The following is a 15,300-nucleotide window of genomic DNA, read 5'->3' on the forward strand; positions in this document are numbered from 1 at the left end:
TTGTCATTTCTATCAGGCTGTTCAATAGCCAAACATGTATTACTTTTCATTACAGCCATCTACAATTCAATGCAAAAAAGTAACCAAAGTAAAAATAAAAAAAAAGACCAAAAATAAAAACCACAAAAGCCACATTGATTCATGTGTCATTAAATATATTCATTTGTGATAAACATAATATATTAGTATTACAAGACATTACACAACCATTTGCAATGGACACTGCTAAACAACATTTACAAGCCAATGTATAAACATAAGCAGATAATTATTCAGATATAATATTTATGGAGAGCAGAAGTCTGGTAGGGAGTACCTTTTCTGCAAATGCCTGTAAAATGAGTCGATGTAAATGTGTCGGTAAAAATGTGTTGGCAGAGACTTTATATGCATGTTGTCATTTTCAAATACATACAGTATGATGCACAGAGTACTGAGGTGTACCCGTGTATTTGTATATCTGTGTGTGTGTGTGTTTGGATGTGGCCCTGCATGTGTGTAGTATGTACTTGTGTATGTGTAAACGTCATAGTCTTTCTCTTAGTCTGTGAGAGATCCTCTGGGTGCACACACTCAGGTAAACATGAGAAGTTTGTCCGACATTCATTTATTTGTCTTTCCATTTATTAAATCTCTAGTATTTAAAACTCTGGTTAAGTTCACATGGAGATAGAGCTAGTTAATGTTTAACAAAAACAAAAACAAAAACATCAACAACAATAACAAAAAGTAATACTATACAGCTATATAACATGTAGACAATCAGTCATGCCTTTTTGTCGAGTACCAAGTCTTGATAATGGAATCCAGTCCTCAAAAAGTCGCTTTGAGGTGACGAAACATTTGACACAGCGTGCTAAATGCACTGTACAATAAACATCTGTGATATTTTATCACTCCACAGGTTATTTTTCCCCACAACATTGAGTACTGTATACAAATAAAATGTGTACATAATTCACAATCATTGTTAGCTATCAGTCAGCTACAGTAAATAGAGAGCATGCATTATGTCAGTGGTATTGAGGGTTGCTTGATAGGGCAATATTCTCTTTTAATGAAGTGAGATGCTTTGACAGTCAGCTGTAAATGAGTTCCATTCATTTTCAAACCAGCTGCTAAATGTTTGGGGGTATCCAGTTACATTTAGTCCTGTATTAGAGAATAAACACTAAACTCTGAGTCCTCTGAAGTTGTGATGAATTTGAATAGGGTTGTTATTGTCAGCCAGATGAATCAGCCCACTCGGGCAAGTGGGGTTTAAAGTATACAGCTTCTTCTTTTTATTTTGCATCATATGGTACAATACGGGATTTTTTTTTTTCTTTTTGGATGCCACTCTAAAAATGTGAACATATCTCATATGTTCTAAAACTTTTGACTAGTAAAAATAAGTGCATGGTTGACACATCTACTCTACATCTAGTTGATGCTATGGCATCATCTACAAAACATAATGTCTATGTATGCACATATGGTTACTTTACATTGCAGAGGTCACAACTACAACATACTGGCGATATATCAATAAGCGCTTAGCAAAGACTTGCTTGTAATGAGATGTATGTGTGCAGAGTGAGAAGAGGATCGTTATGGCAGTTTGTTTCTCTGAGGTAAAACTCGCATATGAGCAGGGAGCTCTCAGGAAAAATGGCACCTGTTAGGTTTTTACTTTTCACTCTCATACCACAGTTACGAACACTTTCACAATATTTTCACTTTCAGCTGTGGTTAAAAGCTTACTAATAGTTTGGCAGGTTATCAGGGCAACTTATCATACATGAGTGGAATCCCTCAATGCCATGCAATGTCTTCGATTAACTCGATTATGCTTTACACGGCACAGTGGAAATAGATCCTCTGAACATACAAAAAGTCTGATACAGTAGATGCATTGCTCCTTAAAACAACTGAACAAGGGACTTTAAAAAACAATGGCATCATGAGTAAAATCGTCGGGGTGTGACATATCTGTTAGGTGCAAACTCTGCAATTACACATAAAACAAACCTTGAAAGACGAACAGAAACAGAACAACCATAGAATGAGCTCCTTCAAAAAGTTCCTAAAAAAACACCAATCTCTTCGCTCCAACTCAGAGCAGCAGCACTCCGTCATTCCCCCACCCCTCCTACTTTTCACCTGTGTCTCTCTATCTTTTATTCTTCCAGTTTATTCATTTATTTTTTTTAATTCATCCTCTCTTCCTCCTTGCATTCATCCCAGTGGAGACGTTATTTTGCCTCCACCTCTCCCTCAATAACTCTCTCTCTCTCTCTTTCCTCTCGAGCTACTTTTAGCACTTTCCCCTCTTGTCGCGCTGTTGGAACTTCCTCAGTCGGCGGCCCCACAGGTCCTTCCAAGGGATGAGCAGGCTCCCCTTGTCCGCCACCACGCCGCTCTGTCCGGGAGAGTCGTCATCTGTACCCAGAAGCATGTACTTCCTTCCAGGTTTGATCTTAGGGCATTTGCAGGCCACATCCTTGGCGCGCACCCACAGCAGCTGGTCCCCACGGCGGATGCGGTGCTCACCTTGTTTGTAGACAGAAATGATGTTGACGGTGAACTTCCACCACTCTCCAGCCTTGTCCCCTTTTAGAACGTGTACTTGGACAGCTGGTGGAGGAGAAGAGAACAAATAGAGATAAATCAGCTGCAAAAATAAGTGATTCATAGCAACAAGCAAGCAAGGAAATAGAGAAGTCTAGCTCTAGACCAGTTAGCTAAACCTTTAGAAGTTAGCTAAAATTAATGGAGAAAGGAGGTTAAAATGACAGATAAATCAATTGAAAAGATGGTTAACATAAACTGCTAAATGTAAAAGATGAAGAGGTGTAATAGTTAGCCAAGTGTGATGGATAAAAGTTAAAAGCAGTTAGCTAAAAGGTTGTAATGGTTAGCTAAAAGTAAAGAAAATGGTTGAAGTAGCTAAAAGTAACGGAGAAAGGAGGTTCAAATAGACAGCTAAAACAATTTTAAAAAAGGAAATAAATTGCTAAAAGTAATAGCTGAACAGTTGTAATAGAAATGTAATAGATACAAAGTTGAAGCAGTTAGCTGAAAGGTTGTAATGGTTAGTTAAAAGTAATGGAGAAAGGTGGTTAAAATAAACTGCTAAAAGTAACAGATGGAGAGTTGTAATAGTTAGCTACAAGTTAAGGATAAAACATTAAAAGCAGTTAGCTAAAATGTTGTAATGGTTAGCTAAAAGTAAAGAAAATGGTTGAAGTAGCTAAAAGTAATTAACTAAAAGTAATGGACAAAGGGGAAAACTTCAGGAGTCCAAGTTGTAGTGGTATGAATGCAAACTAAACTGACTTCATTAGCAGTTCAACTAATGTCCACTTATTTAGTTTTAAATAACATTCAGTTTTAAATAAAATGAAATGAACACAATTTGAACACAAAGTAATTAAGGGGAACATGAATTCATTTGAGAAGACTGTGAGGGTACATTAGAAAACTTTGGGAACCACTGACAAACTATAACACCTTTATTTACACACATCACATTTTATAATAGGTCTGCTCAAAGCCGTTGTTTAAACATGACCCAGAAATGACTGACTTTTGCTGCGTATCAGCTGCTGCCACTAGCCCCCCCCCCCCCCACCCTCCCTTCATCCCTGACCTATGACCTTTCCTTGTTGTGCTCCTCCTGAACATGCTTCCTATTACAGCAATAGTTGCCATAGCAGTCTCTGCGCAAGCACAATGGTTGCTGGCGGAGAACATCTGAAAGCACACTTCCATATGAGGGGCAGTGAAACACTTCCTTCAGGAGGGTTTAGAGAGGAAGAGGCAGATACTGGGTTCTATTTTGCAATAAATAAATGGCCAACAGAGAATTTTTATAGAAAAATGCCACATCTGCTAACAATATAACTTCTGAAACAATTGTGCTATCAGGTGTTAAGCTGGAGTTTGAACATCTGAACACTGAGAACCTCAGGCTACGTCAAACTGAACCTGGCAACTATTGGAGCACCACTTGCAGCAGAGATTTTCATACCAGCAAATTAGTAAAACCTCCCTTCGGAGGAGCTCCCCTGCCCGGATTCTCTGTCAGACAGAGCGACTATTACTTCATCACTTTGATTGCAACAAGAGGCAAACAGCTCGACAGCGCTGGAGCTAATCTGTGCTTGAAGTGAAGTGCTTTACACCGTGGGTTTAGCTTGGAATGTGCTATTAATGTTAAGTGCGAGTGGGGGTTCGCTTGCAATTGTGAGAATTAATCTAATCTGGTGAGGATTGGTTTAGATGATGGGAAACACTCAAGATGCACTCAAGAAATCTGTAAATGCATGTAACATTTCTTGGATTTATTTATCTTCCATTTCCAACACATTTAACGTTTTGTTGTACAAACTGTGGGGTTGTTGAAGGCATTTCACTTATAAAAAAGTTAGCCTTTTCTTTACGTTTCTGGCTGAACACTATCACTTTCGGCGTTCATTTATCGTTACCTATCACTTGCCAAGAATGAACGCGAGGAGTAGTGTGTTTGAGTGTGTGTCTGTCAGTGCATGGTGTGAGCAAATTGCACACAATTTCAGAAGAAAGAAGGTTTGTTGGGCTGAGTAGAGCGAGCTCTCACAGCCCTGCCATTCATTGCAGCCCTCTCCTTCATCCAGACACATAAAGGGTGTGTGAGGAGGGGGGGGAGGAGGGGCCACTATTTGTCTTCCCAGCCACAGAAAAAAGTTCCAGGAGAATCGGGATATGTTCCGACCTCATGAGCTATCCGGGTTCTGCTCCCAGAGCCCCATCCAACTTCACAGCGTGAGAATCCAGCGGAGATAGCGCTCTCCTCTAACGAGCTGCCGTGATGAACTCACTGGAGTAGACTCAGTTACAGCATCCGGGCACAGTGTCTGCCTCTCGTTCTTTCTCTCTCAAGTATGTTCTCAGTCTGTGCAGTGTATTTAAACACACACAAATCCACACGCACACACCTTCTGCCGCTTGGTTTGAGCTAAATAGACGGCAGAGAAAGAATGGGCGCACGGGGTCAAACAATCTATTACAAAATAGTGCATGCTGACACTGTGGTGAGACAGAAAAGCAGCAGTTTTGTGGAGGAAGAGATAAGTGCGAGATGGTCCTGCGCTTGCACAATAGCTGCCAAGTGAGCCTCCCCTCATAGCCAAACTTCCCACTGGGTTTATCTTCTTTGGGCAGTGTGCTGCAGCTTGACACTGCACGCCACCAAAAAGCAAGGGCTAATGAAATTAGAACTCGCTTAATTACAGCACAGAGGCGCCTGTCCCCTCTGGTTATCAGCTGAGTGAATGATCAGGGACCTGTTACCCTTGGGTGAGCACAGAGGGGTGGCCGGGGAGGCTGGGAGGCCCTGCCTTTGAGCACTATCCCGGAGCGTCGGTAAACAGGCGGCCCTTTGATTCATTGTTCTCCTGGTGGCAGGGAGAGGGAGGGTACGTGTGTGCAGAGGAGGGTGTCAGGCGAGAATATAATCCCTTTGTGTCCACCGTCTCCGTAGCTACGCCAGTGATGAAAAACAAAAATTGAATAAACAAAACATATTTCTTTCTCTCCGGGGTGGCAATCCGTCACCGTCTGCCTAATTTACCACCTGTTTGTGCCCTGAGGAATGCTCGGTGCCGGCAGAGCGCACAACTGTGTTTAAACAGAGGGCCCCTTCCCGTGACCCCCAGGGGCCTGCATCACCACTCACACATGGGGGTTGTGGCCCCCCGAAGAACAGAGAGAGACTCTGAAGCCCCACAAAAGCACGGCGACAGGCCTGAGAAATGAATTAGGCAAAGGGAATGCATGCTAAGCGATGATGTCTGCCATACCGCCTGAGCGCGGTTCAGACAGAATCATCTGCTTCCAGACTTTTCTGAGGAACTTCAAAGAAAACCAACAGGAACCGTCTGCTTTGCTTGAATCAGCCTGACTGATTTATAGATGTAGGGTGGGTCTCAGCTCTGATGATTAAGATTTAAATCAATGGAAATATGAATAATGGCTGCGTTTGGCTTCCTGGCAAATGCAACAAATGGCCTGAATTACTGTCTACTCAACTGCAAGGGGAATTGAGTATAGTTGGACAATTTTCAGTTGGATGTCGTTTAAAGTATATAAAATTGTTTCTGACAGACTGATGATGATTTTGACTGAAAGACAAGTGAGTCATCTCTGAAAGTGATCAACATCAGGGGAGATGAAAGCGTGCTTGCAGGCCTAACAGTGATGAACATTTATTACAAATAGTCGCACAAATTTACATTAACTGTTCACAGTAATTGGAATGACTGATATGATGGTCAACAAAAAAAAGGGAGATATAAGGGAGAAGTTACTGATTATACAGCTTGTTTTAGTGAGAAGAGAAATGTAGCAAGCACACTCAAGCAGGAGTGTTTTTAAAGCATACAACACTTGCAAAGACTTGGCTGAGAAGGAAAGCATATTCTGTGTAACACTGGATCTACCTCAAAGGTTTTTAAAAAAAATCTCTGTGTGGTTTACAGATGTGAATCCACCGATAACAGATAAACCATTAAATTGCAATGATTAATGGTGTGGAAAATCCAACGGGTGGAATGGATCATTTGCCATGTGGGTGAGAATAGAGCTACGCAGTGGGATAGTGCAATGTGTTATATACACATATCCCCCTGTGTTGGAATTACAGGTATGATGCTCTTCCATTGCTGTGGTTTTGGTTGATGGAAAATGGACCCGTATCATCATTCATCAAATCATAAAAATGTCAAATTTCCTCCTAGTTTCAAGTTGTTGTGGCAATTAAATTTGTGAGGCACAGCTGTCTTCGGCATACTCTAGTGGTACCGTGTTTTAACATATGATTTCAGACCCGGTAATGTGATATTTTTCCACCTAGCACTATAATTTTAGATGTGTTTCAGCTGGACCACTTGTTCTGTGGATATATTGACAACATAATGTGATTGCTGTGTGTTTTGGCCTTTCTTATCAGTTTGGGATTTGCTCTAAAATGCCTGAAAGTTTTGCCAAAAGCCTCAGGCTGACTGGGCTGGGCGAACTGTTGTTGTCCACAGTGCTTGTGCAGTCTGTTCCTCTTCTAGAGCCTCTACAGGGTCTACAGGGTGCAAGTCTACCATACTTTTACTATAGTTCAAACATCCGCACTTTGACGGTTTTACAACTGGCCAGAGCAGAGGTGTTGTAGGGCGAGAGGAGTCTAAGCACTACTTGCATTTACACATTATAACTCTATCTAATGGTCCACTTAATCATTTATTGGTTTTTATTTTAAGCAAAAAGTTGTCAGCGCCATTTTCAAGTACCCCAATTGATGCTACTCCCCTGTACACCAGTTAAAGGAACAGTTTGAATAGTTTGAGGAAATACATTTATTCACTTTCTTGTCAAGAGCTAGGCAAGAAAATCAACACCACGTTCAGATTTACAAAATATGGTAAATGGCAGCCAGTTAGCTTAGCTTAGCATAAACACTGGAAACAGCTAGGCTGACTCTGTCCAATGTTAACATAACCCACCTGCAAGCACCCCTAAAGCTCATTAATTAATATGTTATATTACTTTTTTTTTTCTTGGCAGTTGCCATACAATCAGAAGTCACTGCTCCCAGTCAAGAAATACTCAGGCACATAAAATGGTGAACTGCAGTTATACTTCACTTTTTATACATATTTAACAAACTGAATGTATTGGGTTCTAGTAGGCCGATTTTGTTACGTTGGACAGAGCCAGGCTAGCTGTTTCGCCCTGTTTCCAGTCTTTGTGCTAAGCTAAGCTAACCAGCTGCTTGCTAAAGTTACATATTTACCATACAGGTGTGAGAGTGGTATCAATATTATCATCTCAAAAAATCAATAGGTGTATTCCCTAAATGTATAACTATTCCTTTAAGGAAAGTGCTACTAGCTGCCTCATGCTAACGGCAATTTCTGCGTATTTGCATTAAGACTTTCCATTTGAATCACTATTTTGATTCCAGACAACAGAAAAAGAAAGATATGTGAATGATAACACCTGTAAAGTATGATCAAATCAACTCTATCAGCATACAAAATTAGCAATTGCAATTGAAAGAAGGTTGGCTGAGAGTGATACATCTTGAAAGGCTCAGTTTTTCCTGTCCACACTTCAAAGTCATCCACTCTGGGTACTTTTTGAAAACCTAGCGATGGGAAACAGCAGCTTAGTATGTATGGAAGCCCACAACAGAGAAAAAAGATATGTTTTCAGATGAATTAGCATTAGCGGACATGGCCTAAGGCTATGTAAGTAAGCCATCACCGCAACACAGAGAGCAGCACCAGGGTGTGGATTGGCCTTGCTGAATAATTGAGACATCTGACCTATTGACTGCTGGCTGACGTCTAGCGGCACACATTCCTGCATTATTAGACTCACTCACCATAGTCTTTTTTACAGTACTTCTTCATGGTGATCTTCATCTTTCCCTTGGAGGCTTTACAGTGAGATTCACAATCTAGGGAACAGAGATGGAAGAGACAGAATGAATAAACGTTAGTCCTATAACATCAAAAAATGTGTTTTAGTCATCAGGAGACACTGCAGCTGGATGGACTTTTACATGTGGTCTCTTGCGTCACATTGTTTGTGTCCCCAGGGTCTTAAAGATGGCTTTAAAGTGCCACTGTGAAACGGATTAAAGCTTACACATATCCTCCTGTGTCGGTCAACACACTCCTACTATACTCCTCACAACTTTTCCACTCCAGCCTGCTCCCTCGTCAGTGTCCTGGCATGCATTGTGTGAGCTCTGAGGGCTACTGAGGTCACGCCGCACAAAAGAAGGTCACAGAGGGAAATTAGCTAGTGACCTACAAAAAATTAGCAGGGACCCTTAGGAGTGTCTGAGCCACATGAGGCAAGAAAGTGAAAACTCTGACACAGGCGGGGGCTAAATGTCCTGTGGCCCCCTGAAAAGAGAATAGCTTGCCGCAGAGAAGAACAGCAATGAAAAAAAAGTGCACAGACTTATGATTAATGTCTAAGGAATCCAATGGTATCCCTTTTACACGTGTATGTGTACCTGCGTTTGGGTGCCACAGGGCTTTTATCGATGGGTGCTGCCGTCGTGCTGTCACTGTGCCAGGTACCTTTTGTAATGAGGAAGCTGGTGGTGGGACCAGAGGCCAAACTGAAAATTGAAATCATTTGTTCTCTCCACTTTCCACTGACTGACACAAATTGGAACCAGATCATATCCTAGTGTTGCCCCCCTCCCACCCCCACTCTGCCTCTCCCAGAGCAATAAGCCTTGTGCTCTTTTCTGGGGGGGGTGGGAAAGCTGGGCTGGGCAGTCTGAAGTAAAAGGAGGGGGCAGTTGAGAGAGAGAGGGAACCTTTCAGCTTGCCTGAATATGGACAAACTTCATTATTTCTTCCAGCCCTCTGTCCAGTCTTCCCCTTTCTTCCCCATTATACTCTGTGTGAATGAGGTTGCCTGGGTAATGATGGAGGAAGAAAAAAACGCCCCTCTCCTCCCTCTCTCAAAAAAAAAAAAAAAAAAGAGCGGTTTGGGATGTGGGATGAGGATCGAATTCATGTATGTAGAGAAAGCATTTCTGGTGAAATGCCTAGCTGCTTTCTGGGGTGGCGGGAGAAACATGAAAAGAGGAAATCCCAAAGTAAATGAATTTGACGAGTCCATATCGAGCATGCCTGATTTCCATGTAAATGAAGTGGTGAGGGCGGGGGGCCTCTTTATCTCCCACTGGCCCCTGGGGGCCTTCATCATACCTCCCTTTGATAACTGACGTTGCCCATTAGCCCCTTAACGCAATCGCTGCACTGTCTGGGCCCTTACACCCACCACTCTCATTAAGGTCCAATCTCCTGCTGCGAGGACAAACGCCCCCTTTGTGTATCTCTGCAGCAGTGCCACGTTCATTCTGCGGGGTCCCTGGGGACCACACTGCTCCTAATTTGGAGGGTGGTGTCTGTGTAGAGTTTCTGACAGGAATCCAAACTCCACACAGCCTCTGCAGTCACTATAGTAGGAAGTTGGGCTCACAACAAAGCTCAATGAAGTCAGTGGCGCCACTCTCGTCACATACTGATTGGTGATTAGAAGTGACTCAGCCTATTCAACAAATCCTTTATAATTGTAAAACTAATAAATATGCTGTAATTTATGAAATACCTAAACAGCTGAGGCAACAAGTTCAGAGACTGTTTGCTTCTAGTCAGTACATTGAAGAATAGCCGTCCTAATCAGCCACTAAAGGACACACCCCAAAAATTAAAGCTACACATCACCATGGCACATTGTCTTAATGTCAGCACTCCAACATGGAGACCCCTGTCAGAGCACATGAACAATGCAGTCGGGCAGGGCTTCACTGCCTGCGCAGCCAGCCTTGATTGAAATACAAACTGTTGCAAATGAAGCATGTAATCAGATTAGGGCTGAAACCCGGGGGAGGCTGCTGGGCATACCGGCAATGAGGCCACAGGGAGCACTGACAAAATATCTGGAGTTTACATCAGAGGCAGACCTCACCGACGAGTGTTTGCTTGAGGAGTGAGGCTATGTTGTTGTTGTAGAGGATTGATGGAAAAACTAGAAATACTTTTAATTGCATGCATGAAGCAGCAGTTGGTTTCATTTAGCTGCGTAGTGATTAAAAAATGATAAATAACATCATAAAAATCACTAAAACAGCAATAACACGAAATTGTGCTTGAGATCCTGAAAACAGATGGTGTCGTAGAAAATATGACTTCAATCCCAGAGATGTGTTACTCACCCGATGGCTCCTCGTAGCTGCTGTAAGTTGCTGTAGGAGATGCAACTGGGATCTCTGTGATGGAGAGGAATATATGCACATTTCAGATTGGCATCATATTACAACGCAAACAATAAAACTTATGATTTTACTATAATAAAATACACAGAGCTCAATTTCCTAGTCATTCCCCTCAGAGCAGAATTGTACCTCAGAGCATATAATAAATACACTTAGGAAAATATTTAATGGGATGTCTTGTTCATGACAGCTGATTCTGACACACAGATGTGCTGAAAAGTGTGTAGCGAGAGCGTGAGGTTCCTATTAATGCTCTGCTCCCTCCTGATTGTGGTATGCTGTACATATATAGAGCCAAGGCCGCCGGTCTTGTTAAAGTCAGAGCTGGCAGGGAGTTAGATATCACAAAAATTTAATATCACACTATTAAAACCAAAAGACATTATCTCAAAAAATATATGAGACACCAAATATATTCTACTCTTCAAGAACCCAATTTCCTCCAAGTTTTACACCACATTTGTAACCTTCCCCACAAAATTAAAGAAATCCTTTTCCAGCCGGTTCACCGGTTTATATTATCGCTCTGGATTCTGGCCAAACGTATCATTCTGATTCTTGGTCCACAGAGACCTTGTCCAATTTCCACACATGACTTTATCAGAAATGTCAACCTCAGTAACATAGTGGCCAATTGTTAGTGTCTACATGTCCTCCCAGACGTCTTATCTGTTCATGACAGCCAGCTACTTGATGCTCCTAGCTAAAGCAGCCACTAGCAACCCATCTCTGTTTCTCTGAGGCGTTGGCGTTTATTGCCGAGGGCCTGGAATCTGCAGGCAGCAGATACAGCCAATAAACATATCAGCCATCATTCCCTTGGACTCGTTCTGGGGATTTATTGCTAGACGGACCGTTAACAGTGTTCAAGGCACACAAGGCCATGTTAGGCGAGCTGTAATGGTCTGTTTATCCAGGCTCTGGTTTAAACAGCCAAATATCTATCCAAAATAATGGAACAGGGGTATAAAAATAACACAAGATGAGTGTGAGCAATGAATTTATGCATAACAAGCCTGTCCTGTCCTTTTCGGGTCTTGTCCTGGGGTACTTCAGGATCAGGATCTTCATCACATCGGGATTTGCTATCGCTGATGGAGTCTAGATATCCTGTACTGTAGGATCTGGCTGAACTAACTTGGCTTAGTGTGGATAAGCAACTGAGCATGATCAACTTTTTTTTAAAAACCTTTTATTTATTCATAGTTTTTTAGGTTGCAATTAATTATTTTATTAACAGTTAATAAATTCATAAATTGTTACTATATACATTGATAATAAAAACTAACTATTATCTTACTAATTTCATTTATGTCACTAATCAAATGCCATGTCTCATCTCTTTATAATAACCAATCAGGTGTGCAGTTGAACTATATTATCTGTGTGTTGTCCATATTTGGATTTACATCACTCCTCATGCATGATGAGGCGAAGAGCTCATTAATTAATCTAGTAAATTACTTAACTACTAGTTAATCAACCATTTTTCAACCCAAATATTTTCATATGAATGACTTATTATTGATCATTAAAGCATATTTAAATGATCTGTTTATCATTAATAAAGTTGTCAGTTAACAATTGATGAACTACAAAGTATCCCTCATTAATAAAGCAGTAGGAGATGCCCTAAAAGGAGTTGCAGTTGTGCTGAAATGATTAGCTGATTAACAAAATAGTTGATCCACAGAAAAATAATTGACAACCATTTGAATAATCAATTAATCGTTTGTCATTTTTCAAGCAAGACTGAGCAAAAACTCCGGTTCCAGCCTCTTAAATGCCTTTGTCATATGTAATTGTAAACTGAATATCTTTGGGATTTTGGACTTCTGAAGCTCTGAAGATCATCTTGAGCTCTGGGAAGTCGTGATAGGGGTTTTCTTTCATTTTTTTGTAACATTGCATAGACTAAACAATCAAAAACTAATCATCAGATGAATAGACAGTGAAAATAATCGTAGCATTCAGTGTTCAAAGGTGGTAGAAAGAGGCCTTACTGATGCAGGGGGCGATGGGAGAGCGGCTCTGCTGGTAGCCCTTGGCGCAGCGGTTACAGGTGATTCCTGTCACTCCGTCCTTGCAGGGGCATTGGCCTGTTGTCTGGTTACATGTTTTCCCTGCTGCTCCAACTGGATGGCAATCGCATGCTATGGTAGGAAAGGAGGGAGAAAAAAAGTGGAGGGGAGGACAAAAACATCAAACTCTACTGTACCCAAGTAAACAACATGTGAGTTGAAAAAATGAAAGCGTGAGTGGTTTACAAGACCAACGCTATTACAAAACAAATATCATCTTTCAAATGGCTACAGTATGTCTCTGGCCTGTCCTCTGCTGACTCTACATATTCCATACAATAAAAAGTATTCTTAGCACTAAAACCTAGTGAGAAATCATTCACATTAAAGTAGACTGTGTTTTCCTTCCAGACCATCACAGATGGGGAACTGGGCCTTGGACCAGCATAAAACCTCAATCAAATTACACTGCTTCCCTGCACCCATAATGACCATAGGACTCTTCATTAAGTCTGCTCTCAGAGGCACGCAGAAGAGTAAATAACTTGATTAATCGTAGTATTTCACTCTCACAGCACGATATCGGTCTACTGTGTGCACTTTTGAGAGCGAATATATGTGGGTATGTGTAAGGCATGTGCGTGTCTTTGAGCTTCTTGAGAGCAGGCTTTGTGTCCTCTGCAGCGTTCTGATCAGACAGACTGTGTGCTCTTCAGATTGAGTTTCCAATGTAAAGCTTTTTGGCAAAGAGTTCCTTGCAAACACTGCCTGAATAATGTTTCCCATTAATGGACGAGTGGAACGCACTTCAAAGTCTGTTTAAGCTGTTAGTTGGGAGGATCGCACGTTAAATGTGAGAAATTCGTTCTGTGTGTATGTGTGTGTGTGTGTGTGTGTGTGTGCGCGCTCTGCCAAACGTTTACCATAAAGCCAGTGTTTGAAGTGGAAGCCCAGCCTCCCTATTAGCTCTGCATGTGTTATGTACCAGCAAAGTAATTTGAAATTTGCTTGAAGTGGTCCAGCAGAGGTTGGAGTTGCTTTTAGTTGGAATTTATGAAGCTTCATGAATATAACGAGATGCTTATAAAAAACATTTTTTAAAGGGTCTAACTTGTTCTTCTTGATTTGTATCATAAAAGTTTCTGCCATGTGTATTTTTTAAATTGAAATCAAATATTTTAAGGATTCAGTTCATTCCCCAAGAGATTTCATCGTGACTTTGTTCTTTGCATAAAAATGACGGAGGGCTATCTAATGGAAACTACATATGCAATAAAATCATCATCACATAACGTAGTTTACTATAAAAAATTAACCATGACATCATGGAGAGATGTTTTATTCACTCTAACCATTTCTGCCAATAAGGTTTTCTCTTGGCTGCTACTGTATGATGATCGCACCAAAAACCAATGAAAAAGAAAATCTAAAAAATGAATACTTGTGTTTTCTTGGGCATGTTTTTTATTTTTCAAATTTCTTATAAAAGTTTCAAGGGCTAAAATTTAATACATGATTGATACTCCTCGGCTTTCTGTCCAGTTTAAGTGAAACTGAACATTAACATTTGTAATAACACAAATTACTAAAAGTCTTGCCTACTCTGACTCAACAGCATGTTGTGTGCTTCATTAAATATGTCTAGAGGTGGAAAAAAAAATCTAGTATGGTTTTTTACTCAATATTTCTGTTTTTAGCAGCCTTTGATGAACATTATTTCTCATTAGACCATTGCAGGTTAAATGCCACAGCTTGTAGAGGAGGCCATTGAAAAGTCCATTGGGAAGTTGAGGGGTCACAGCTAGTTCAGACATGTCTGCAATAACTACAGGACACAGAAGATCAAAAGATATAAATGCAACACATCCTCATAATTAAATGACAGTATAGATCTATAATTCAGCTGGCAAAAAACAAGCTATAGTTATGTTGATGCCATCTAGCGGCAGTAGCAATGCAATCTAGAACGACCCATATGACCATAATAGGCTGCTTTCCAAAACCGTTACAGATCACTGTTACAAAATAATGATGTTTATGATGTGACAATGCTGTGGTTTAGGTCTGGTTAGGTTTAGGCACCAAAACCACTTGGTCAGGGTTAGTGAAAGATTATGGTTTGAGTTAAAATTATCACTGGAAACATGGTTTATACTTTATTAAAGTTTTGCAACCTTCATCATCATGGGTGGATGGTTGGAAACATGAAGCAGACAGTCCAGCAAAGTCCACATTTTGCCATCTAACTATCTGGCCATCCACCCAACCAAAATCATCTTATAATTATAACCGCTGCTTGTTTTCACCAGTTTGAATTTTAGACCTATACTGTTGTTTTTCTTGTGAGGATGGGCTTTGTATATGACTTTAGAAAGCAGAGATTACAGCGAAAAAATTGACAAAATAAAGTTGAAGAGAGTGTTTTAAATATTATCGATATGGAAGTTCAATGATGCAAAT

General features: G+C 40.8%; 1 protein-coding gene across 1 annotated transcript in view; it reads right to left on the reverse strand.

The window, feature by feature from the left end:
- Nucleotides 1-2,296: 2,296 nt before the first annotated feature.
- ntn1b (netrin 1b) overlaps nucleotides 2,297-15,300 on the reverse strand; it is a 40,202-nt gene continuing 27,198 nt past the window's right edge. Inside the window, exons 3-6 of the mRNA XM_062439137.1 lie at nucleotides 12,823-12,972; nucleotides 10,760-10,813; nucleotides 8,399-8,473; nucleotides 2,297-2,616 (exon numbers count right to left, since the gene is read on the reverse strand). Of these exons, the coding sequence (XP_062295121.1) occupies nucleotides 2,297-2,616; nucleotides 8,399-8,473; nucleotides 10,760-10,813; nucleotides 12,823-12,972 (599 nt within the window). The remainder of the gene's footprint in view (nucleotides 2,617-8,398; nucleotides 8,474-10,759; nucleotides 10,814-12,822; nucleotides 12,973-15,300) is intronic.

The sequence above is a fragment of the Scomber scombrus genome, chromosome 18 (assembly GCF_963691925.1).
Source record: "Scomber scombrus chromosome 18, fScoSco1.1, whole genome shotgun sequence".
NCBI lineage: Eukaryota > Metazoa > Chordata > Actinopteri > Scombriformes > Scombridae > Scomber > Scomber scombrus.